The sequence below is a fragment of the Ochlerotatus camptorhynchus genome, unplaced genomic scaffold (assembly GCF_037179485.1).
Source record: "Ochlerotatus camptorhynchus isolate MF236.1 unplaced genomic scaffold, CSIRO-AGI_Acam_v1.1 ptg000185l, whole genome shotgun sequence".
NCBI lineage: Eukaryota > Metazoa > Arthropoda > Insecta > Diptera > Culicidae > Ochlerotatus > Ochlerotatus camptorhynchus.
In genome coordinates this window covers 1090982-1100940 of record NW_027040675.1, presented here as the reverse complement: position 1 = coordinate 1100940, position 9959 = coordinate 1090982, and the positions used below count along the sequence as shown (strand labels likewise).

The 9959-nt window shown below is 47.3% G+C and overlaps 1 protein-coding gene across 1 annotated transcript; it reads right to left on the bottom strand.

Moving 5' to 3' along the window:
* Window positions 1-988: 988 nt before the first annotated feature.
* LOC135702130 (uncharacterized) lies at window positions 989-3811 on the bottom strand. Its single transcript, XM_065223127.1, has 4 exons — window positions 3723-3811; window positions 3381-3646; window positions 1843-2628; window positions 989-1416 (listed from the first exon to the last, which is right to left on the bottom strand). Exons 1-4 carry the CDS (start codon window positions 3809-3811, stop codon window positions 989-991), a joined length of 1569 nt encoding a protein of 522 aa, XP_065079199.1.
* Between the last annotated feature and the right edge of the window lie 6148 nt (window positions 3812-9959).

Genomic DNA, 9959 nt, shown 5'->3' with positions numbered 1-9959 from the left:
ACATAATTATATCTTAGATTTAATATATCTTTAACTTAACTTTAACTGAACTTTATCTTAATCTTCACTAAATATTATCCAAACTTTAATTTAACTTCAATTTTATTTAAACTCTACTTGCTTTTATCTTTAACCAAAGTTTAACGTAACTTTAAATAATTAACTTTACTTTACTTTGACTTCATTTTAACTTAACACTAATGTTGGAGGAAGTATTTCGGTATCGTGGTCAAAAACACCTCTTTGCTAGCAGCCCGGTTGGCGCAGCTTCAAAGCTGGAATTTTATTATTTTTGTTAGCTTTAGCTTGGTATTTATAGAAAAAACTCACATTTTGGTATTTTCACGAATCCTATAGGTTAGTTTTCTTCCACTACTTCCCACTACGAATCTGTTTCCAACAATGATTAAATTAAATAGATACACTTCATTTTACATTTCAGCAGTTACTTTTTCGATACAATAGTTTTATAAATTTAACCAGGAATAAACCTCAATTTTCATTAAATTTCACAATTTTCCTATTCACAAAATCTTATTTCTTTTCACAATAAATTTACTTTGTTTATGATCTTCAACCTCTCTTTCCTTTCGTTCCAATCATTATTCTTGATAGTTAATCCACTGCCACTTATACTCGACCGCACAAATCGCAAAGGGTGTAACCGGGACTCACTTGACAGCCGGCGGAGTCTGCCCAGTGGGTTCGCCAACATACCCACGCCCGTGTAGTTCCGGTTCACTCGAACACTTCTTTTTCGATTTTTCAGGCATTTCACGAACTTCCAGCAACGCCAACTTGGTTGCTGGTCGACTAACCATTCCCCGGGAAGTGTGCACTACTGCTCTGCGAACTTGCCCATCCTTTCCTGTCACGACGTTCAGAATTCGCCCTCGCAGCCATCCGTTGCGCTTGCCTTCATCGACCACAACCACTAAATCACCGGGCGTCAACGGTTTTACTGGCTGGATCCATTTGGTGCGGTGTGTTAGCGTAGGTAGGTATTCGTGTAACCAGCGGCTCCAGAACATATCAAGCTGTCCCTCAGAGTTGCATACTCGTGCTGTAGGTCCCGACTAGGTTGGTTGATGCCTTGTGTCTCGTAGAGCAAGAAATGGTTCGGTGTGAGGGCCGCTTGATCCGCATGATCCAAAGGGATGTAAGTTAGCGGTCTTGAGTTGACTATCGACTCGGCTTCAAGCGCAACAGTCTCCAGGACCTCATCACTGGGGTGGTGTGGATGATCTGCGATCGCCGCCATTGCCACCTTAACCGACCTGACCATGCGCTCCCACGGTCCTCCCATGTGTGGCGCTAGGGGTGGATTGAATAGCCATCTCGTGCTCACGTTCGTAAAGGTTACAGCGCAATGCTCCGTGATTGCCTTGAGCTGCTCCTTAAACAAGTTGCTCGCCCCTACGAAGTTGGTTCCATTGTCTGAATAGAACGTTGCTGATGAACCCCTGCGTGCAACGAACCTTCTAATGGCCATCACGCATGACTGGGTGGACAGGCTGTGGACGATCTAGAGATGCACTGCTCTGATTGACAGGCACGTGAAGAGCGCTACCCAACGCTTGACCGTGCTTCGTCCTTGTTTTACGAAGACGGGACCGAAGTTGTACACCCCAGTGTGTGTGAATGGTCGTATAAAGGCAGTCAGCCGGATCTCAGGAAGAGGTGCCATGATCGGTGCCCTTGGGGCTGCCTTCTGAACACGACAATGCTGACACTGCTTAACTACCTTCGCAACCACCGAGCGAAGTTGGGAAATCCGAAACCGCTGTCTTATCTCGTTGACTACCGTTTCGTGGTTTCCATGTAGAAAACGAACAAGATAACATTCTACGAGCAATTCCGTCACCCGATGACTCTTGGGGAGGAAGATCGGAAATCTCGCATCCTTGGTTACCATTGGTGCTGCTGCGATACGGCTATTCATCCGAAGAACTCCATCGTCGTCCAGCATCGGACTCAACTTGTACAATGCACTCGATCTTGCGATCTGCTTCGGTTCCGCATCTGGGTGCTCATTGTTGTAGCTAAGCGTGACGTATTCATCCGCATATGCATGTTTTTGCACCTGTTGAAAGATCATGGCTTCGGCCTTCAGCAGCTCTTCTTGCGTAAGTGGGCCCTCAGCGTGCAGGCCTAGGAACACCTTCGTCGCTCTAACAACGTATCCGGTCGTCCGCTGAAGCCTCGACCACTTGGAGAATCGCTGAACATCTATGATCAGTGGCGATATGACTCGATGATGTAGAAAGACTGCTCGTTGTTCCTCTGCTGTCGAATACTCCTCTGAATTTTCCTTTCGCCAGCTCTCGTCCGGTTCCATCAGGAAAGCCGGCCCTACATACCACCAGTCGTCGGGTCTAAAACTGGGTCCGTCTCTCCACTTCGTCGATTGATCCGCTACATTTACCTTCGATTGAACCTTTCTCCATTCATCAACGGTAGTCGTACTCGGAATTTCTCCTACTCGGAAGCCGACGAATTGATGATATCGTCGAGTCTCGGACTTCAGCCAAGCGAGAACGGTTGTCGAGTCTGAACAGAGGAATTGAGCGGCCACTGGCAATGTCAGCGCCTTGCAAACGCTGTCCAGCAGTCGTGAACCGATTAAAGCTGCGTGCAACTCAAGCCTCGGAATTGAGAGGGGTTTCAACGGTGCTACTTTTGTCTTCGCAGCTATCAGTGTGCATTGAGGTTTCCCACACAGATAAAAATTCTGAATTTTAATTGTGATGTAAACATTCATCCACGTAAACTTGTATTTCTTTTCACGCAACTGAGCAACTTGTAAACAATATTGTTTACAAAGATGGGCTTTTGTATACAGTATTTGCTATATTACATGAAATGTCTCAGAACTTTACATGAGTTATAATGTAAACTTATATGATATGTGACGCTCCATTTATGTGCATCATATTGAACAGAAATTTACACTACTTTTTCGAACTGTGCATTGCTCGTGTTCCGAAGATACGCTACGCATGCGTACGCGTTTTCGCTCGCATCGACAAAGACATGAATTTGCGTATTTTTCGGTGTATCTCTTGTTCCGGTGAAGAAGCATCTTGGCACACGGACTTCATTTATCTTAGCAAGCAATCCGATCCACTTGCGCCAGTCTTCCAGTATTTCACCACGAATTGTTTCGTCCCAATCCGCTCCACTTCTCCAGATTCACTGCATGAGTATCTTCCCGTGAACCGAGAAGTGTGCCACCAGCCCTAATGGATCAAACAGAGGCATGATCGTTCGTAGGACTTGACGTTTTGTAGGTGCATCCTGACTCTCCACAATGTTTCGAACCTCCTCCTTCAGACTGATTTCGAAACTGAAAACGTCTTCTGATGGTCTCCATACCATACCCAGTACTCTCTCTACATCCGAATCCAGGTTGAGGGACTTCTGCTGAACTTTGCTGGTTTCTCCTATGCGCTCGAGCACTTCTGAGGAGTTCGACGAAAAGTTTCGAATCTCCATTCCAGCCTTGGAATGCACATGTTTCACTTCCTCTATCAGCTCTACCGCTTCTTCTACCGTCTCCACACTATCCAGATAGTCGTCAACGTAATGGTTTTCGATGATGGCCCTGGCTGTATCTGGGAATTGGTCCGCGTACTCCTCTGCATTCCTGTTTTTCAGATACTGTGCGATGCACGGTGAGCACGCTGCGCCAAATGTGGCAACATCCATCATCCAATACGAACCTCTGTGCCTGTTTATCCTTTTTCCGGATCAGGAATTGGTGGTCTCCACTGAATGCCACGCGCTTCTGCCGGAAACGCAGTAGAACCATAGAGGTAACTCTAAGACCACTGGGTCCCGAAGAAAATCATTATTATTTTTGGCTCACTCAGTACCAGAACAACGGTCCCAAGCAGTCCCAAGCTATTTCACTCACCCCTGCATGTTCTGCATGAATCCACACACCCCTGATGTTATCTGTCAAACTTTCATAGCGAATCAAAACAAACATAGTGTAGTAATAGAATTTCAACTAGAATAGGGTACGTTAATCGTTTGCTTGGGACCAATAGGCTACTAAAGTGGTGAGCCAATTTAAAATCGTTAGTTTCGTATTGATTGTTGGTAGAACGGTAGGTAGAGCAGTCAGCATGTCTGGCCCTTTTAGCATTAGATCGTTGAAAGAAACGCCATTCAACCGGGATGCTAGCAAAGAGGTGTTTTTGACCACGATACCGAAATACTTCCCCCAACAACTAACTTGCATTTAACCTAAACTTTCAGGATCCGGCTTCGGATTCGCCATCGGAATCCGTCATTAGGATCCGTCTTCGGATATCGCCTTTGACTTGTTTTCCGTGCTGAGCACCAATGCTACCGGCGCTGTTTCGACTAGAATGGGGTACGTTAATCGATTTGCTTGGGACCAATAGGCTAGTCAAGTAGTGACTAGTGAGCCCATTTTAAATCGTTAGTTTCCAACCGGTGGTAGTACTGAAAAATCTCGACGGTACCACTATTTACGCTAAGAGATTAGCATTGTAAGTCCCTCCTACTTGGAGAATTATGCAATCGAACGACTTGCTATGTCTGGTCCCCATCGGTAGTAAAATTTACGTTTATTTGCGGTTTTTTTTTATGTTTCAACATTTGGTTTTACATTTCAATTGGTTAGACTTTGGCTCTTCATCAACTTTGTTCTAGTTAATTGGATATTCTAATGTGATGATTGCGTTTAGCGCTTATTTACAGGATACCCTTTCAAGGGCTTTTTTGCGTTTGAATTTGAAAATTTGATAACCTACCTACTTGAACCAATTTACGGTTGTTCTGGAATATCCTAAAGGCCACCCTGTAGACCATGGGGTCCATTTCCCGGACACAAGTCCGAATTTATTCTAATGAGTCTTCTAGAAATAATGATTATGAACTTTTACTAAAGTTCCGGATTATTTGGTAGGTTACCCAGGTTCTGGTCACGGGTTCGAATTCAATATAATTAGTCTTCTAAAACTGCTTTCGAAAAAAAACTCAGAGCACTAGGTCCAGTTTCATGAATTGACCATTTTCGCTGCTGTTCAGGACCTTCCAAAAACTCACCCGGTAGATTCCAGTGACCATTTTCCGGTCACAAGTCCGAATTTGTTCAAATGAGTCTTCTAGAAGTGCTTTCTAGGACTAATTTAATCCCGTAGGGGGCTCCATTTTCCGGTCAGAAGTCCAAACTCTAGGACCAGTTTCATAAATTGACTGTAATTTTACCTAATCACAGAACAACGTAGACATTTTAAGTTCATTTTAACTGTACGTCAAACGAAATGAGCATTGTTCTCTGATCATATATTTTTCGTAAAGCCTAATGTTCAGCCTACATTTTTTCCCTAGACGGTTTTGCTCTACACTCGAAGTTTTTCCAAGTAGGATTGTTTGAATAAATTGTGTGCCAAAACAAATACGCGTTTGTGAAAAATTACGCTTGTTTCCAAATGACTCTGTACAAAGTTTCATCCAAATCGAAGATTCTTTCAGCATGTTATCGGCTTTCCTCCATGCTGAGTTAACCCCCTCACAACGAGACTGTGCCGCGCAGACAGCAGCAGGCGGAAGCTGGCAGTGCTGGTAATGCGGTGGTGCATAGTACCACAAGCTCCGCCTCAGCAGATGAAAGTGCAACAGTCTGTTGCTTTCTCGTAAGCCAGGCTACAGCGCCACCGTACACACGAAGTTTACTGCCAGGTAATATCATAGAGGTAACTCTAAGACCACTGGGTCCCGAAGAAAATCATTATTATTTTTGGCTCACTCAGTACCAGAACAACGGTCCCAAGCAGTCCCAAGCTATTTCACTCACCCCTGCATGTTCTGCATGAATCCACACACCCCTGATGTTATCTGTCAAACTTTCATAGCGAATCAAAACAAACATAGTGTAGTAATAGAATTTCAACTAGAATAGGGTACGTTAATCGTTTGCTTGGGACCAATAGGCTACTAAAGTGGTGAGCCAATTTAAAAATCGTTAGTTTCGTATTGATTGTTGGTAATATGCCAGGTATACTGTCGGTAATATCATTGCCCCAATCGGAATCCGAGTAGACGACGAATGCCTCAGCTTGATCTAATGGGATTTCGGATGGACCAGGAGAAAGAAACGCGAACTACTTTTTAGGTTACAAATAACAACGTGTGTATTCTGCGAGAAAAGTGTTTGGAATGAGAAAAGCAAAAGTAAACAAAGTGACGTTTTTCCTCTACGCAGTGCCGTAGTTTGGTGGGGGCAAACCGAGCAGTGGTTGCCATCCCAACACCCCTGCTCAACCACAGCAAGGTCCAATACCTAGCTCCGATCGCAGCTTCTTGAAGGATGCCGAAGGTAGGGCCTTCGTCATAATGTCCGCCTGCTGGTCCGATGAGCAAACGAACTCCACTGTAATCACCGCTTGTTGAATGAGCTCCCTCAAGAAGTGATACTTGGTATCCACATGTTTCAGGCGTCCATGGTCTCTTGCATCCTCAGCAATTCTGATGGTTGATTGGTTATCTTCCAGAATCGTTATAGGACCCTTGGGCTCGTACCCGAGATCCAGAAGAAGTCGTTTCATCCACAGCGTATGACATGCAGCCGTCACTAGCGCCGCGAGTTCCGCCTCGGTAGATGACAACGACACCGTGTGCTGTTTTCTTGTCGTCCAACTGACTGTGCATCCCGAAACCTTGAAAATACAGCCTGTGACTGATCGCCGATCGATGAGGTCATTTGCCCAGTCCGCATCCGAGAAAACCTGCAACAGCTCCTCTTCCGTCTCCGCTTTGTACAACAGTCCGTAGTCCAGCGTCCCCTTCACATATCTGAGAACCCGTTTGAGGTGCACCCAGTGTTCCTCATTCGGGCAGGCCTGGAACTGGCTATAGTAGTTCACGGCAGCAGACAAGTCAGGCCGAGCCGTGAGCGAAGCATACATCAAACACCCTACCAGCTCTCGATAGGGTTTATCTGTCCTCCGCTCCTCTACCCCTTTCTCCAACCGCAGGCGATTCTCCATGGGAGTCGAAATCGATTTGCACTCCATCATGTCGAAGCGGCGAAGCAAGCTCTCAAGATACCCTGTCTGGCTGATCTTCATGGTTCCAGCTTCAACGTGCCTCTTGATCGTCATCCCGAGAAATTGCCTCACCTCACCAGCATCAGTCATCTCAAATTCTTCGCTGAACTTCCGTTTAATTGCCTTCACGGTCTGCAACGACGCTCTGACGATCAAAACATCATCGACGTACACTATGACGATGATCCTTTCTCGTCCCTCGCCCATGGTGTACAGGCACTGATCATTGGCGCTCTGCTTCAATCCCAGCTTCTCGGTGAACTCGTGAAACCTCTGATTCCAGGCACGGGACGCTTGCTTGAGCCCGTAAATGGAACGATTTAAACGGCAGACCAGATTCTTCCCCTGCTGAAATCCATCCGGCTGGGTCATGAAGATCTCCTCACTAAGCGTGCCATTCAAAAACGCCGTCCGCACATCCATCTGGTGAACATGCAAACGGTCACGATTCGCCAACGCCAGAACCGTCCGAAGGGTGTCCAATTTCGCCACCGGAGAGTAGGTTTCCGTATAGTCGAAGCCTTGCCTTTGACTGAAGCCACGGGCCACCAGTCTCGCCTTATACCGGTCAGGTACATCGCCATCCCCGCGCTTAATACGAAACACCCACTTACAGGACACAGCCTTCCTACCAGCGGGAAGCTCTGTCAATGTCCACGTGTTGTTCCGCCGCAGCGAATCCATTTCCTCTTCTATGGCTAATCTCCAGTTGTCCCAATCGTCACGCCGTTTCAGCTCAGCAATCGAACCCGGAATGTTGTCGACGTAACTCATTGCGTTTAAGGCGAATCCAGCGTACTCAAACTCAAAGTCTCTATGCCATGCCGGTGGAGCACGATCTCGTTGCGGTCTACCATCCTCCAGGTTAACATCCGCTGTTTCATCCCCAGATTCACTGGATTCACCGGAAGATTCTTCAGACAAGCTTTCATACTCTTCCTCAGACGACTCAGCATCACCATCACCGTCAGCTTCTTCTTCTTCGCTCTCCGGAACTGGACTCGACGAAATCTCGACGAACTGATCACCAGCAACAGGCTTGGGCTGCTCCTCTTGCCCGATATCCGTCTCCACAAAAACCACATCTCGAGCGGTCACAATCCGGCGCTTTACCGGATCCCAAACTCTGTAACCATTGGGAGAATAACCGAGAAAAATGCCGCGCCACGATTTAGAGTCCAACTTCTTCCTAAGCTGCGACGGTACGTGCACGAACACGGAACACCCAAACACTCTCAGTTTCGAAACGTCCGGTTTCTTATCTTCCCACAACTCGAACGGCGTCTTCTTCGTCTGCACCGCACAGGTGGGACTCCTGTTCAGCAAGTAGGCAGCTGTCTACACGGCCTGGCCCCAGAACTCCTTGCTTACGCCCGAATCCACTAACATTGCCCTGGCTTTCTCAACGAGCGTACGGTTCATCCGCTCGCTGACACCGTTCTGCTCAGGGATGTAGGCCACCGTCAGTTCCATCTGGATACCTTTATTTGCACAGAATTTCTTAAAATGTTTGCCGGTGTACTCACCTCCGTTGTCACACCGTAGCCGAGAAATTTGCTTGCCGAATTTGGCCGTCACCATGGCCTCATACTGTTCGAAACAGCGCAGCACCTCTCTCTTCGACTCCATCAGAAACACGACTGTGAAGTGCGTCCAGTCGTCGATGAAGGTGACGAAGAACCTTGAACCGTACAATCCAACGGGCGTCACGGGGCCACACACGTCCGAGTGAATCAGTTCGAGCACCCGCGACGAACGTCTCTCTTCACTCCGCGAAAACGGCTTCCGAGCCAACTTCCCGGCGATACACGGCTCACACGTAATCGATCCACTCTGTTTCTTGTCATTGTCAACTTTCAGTCCCGACACCATGTCGTTCCGCATGAGCACTTCGAGATTCTTCGCGGATATATGGCCGAACCGACGATGCCATAGCTCGAAATCTTTCGGAACCCGACCGCACGACAGCGCTTTTTCGTTTTCACTTTTCTCGATCGGTTCAAAATCCAGCTTGTACAGCGAATCACAACGTTTTCCACTGGCCACAATTTCGGAATCGCGATAGATCAGCGCTTTTCCCCGCTCGAACACGACACTCATGCCAGCTTTCTCAACACGCGAAACCGAAAACAAATTGTATCGAAGTTACGGTATAAACAGTACGTTTTTCACGGTGCACTCAATGTTTCTGCCATCGGCAATCGACATCACTTTCACTGTTCCACTGTGCTCTGCGACGATGGACTCGCCGCCCTTAGCAACAGCAATTTCGACCGGTTTTTCTAGTCGATGAAGTTCCGTGAAGAGCTCTTTGTCCCGAACCAGATGATCTGACGCGCCGGAATCGATGAACCATTTCGATCGTCGTGCCTGCTGCGATGCACCACAGCCACTGACACCGACGAAACATACACCATCCCGATCCCGGTCAGCCGACTCGGCAACGTTCGCTTTCGAACTGCGATGTCCTTTCTGTTCAGACGGCTTCTTCTTCTCCGGGCAGTCAGCTAGCTTATGCCCTTCCTTTTTGCACCGGAAACACCGAATCTTCTTCTGCTGCTTCGTCCCGGAAAATGCAGCGGTATCACTGTTGGAGGGAAACTTCTCCGAATCAACACTCTTTTGCTTCGTTTCCTCGTCGAGTAAACGACACTTGACAAATTCCATTGTCAGGTTTTCCTCCGGCATCGTCTCGAGGGCGGTGACGACTGTGGAGTACGCCGGACCTAGAGTCAGCAGCAAATGGCACACTGCATCCAGATCTTCCATGGCCGCGCCGGTTCCCCGGTATTCACGCAGCAGCTTGTCGAACCGAAGGAAGTGGTCCTGCAGTCGCCCACCGTCGAATCGCATGCTCAGCATTTGACGTTTGAGGTG

Bases quoted from the DNA above. Each gene is read 5' to 3' on its own strand.
- LOC135702130 (XM_065223127.1), bottom strand. From the start codon at position 3,811: ATGGTTCTACTGCGTTTCCGGCAGAAGCGCGTGGCATTCAGTGGAGAC. The intron at 3,647-3,722 runs GTTCGTATTGGA...TCTGAAAAACAG, and splicing joins AAGGATAAACAGGCACAGAG to GAATGCAGAGGAGTACGCGG. The intron at 1,417-1,842 runs GTTATCTTGTTC...CCAACTTCGTAG, and splicing joins GACGGAATTGCTCGTAGAAT to GGGCGAGCAACTTGTTTAAG.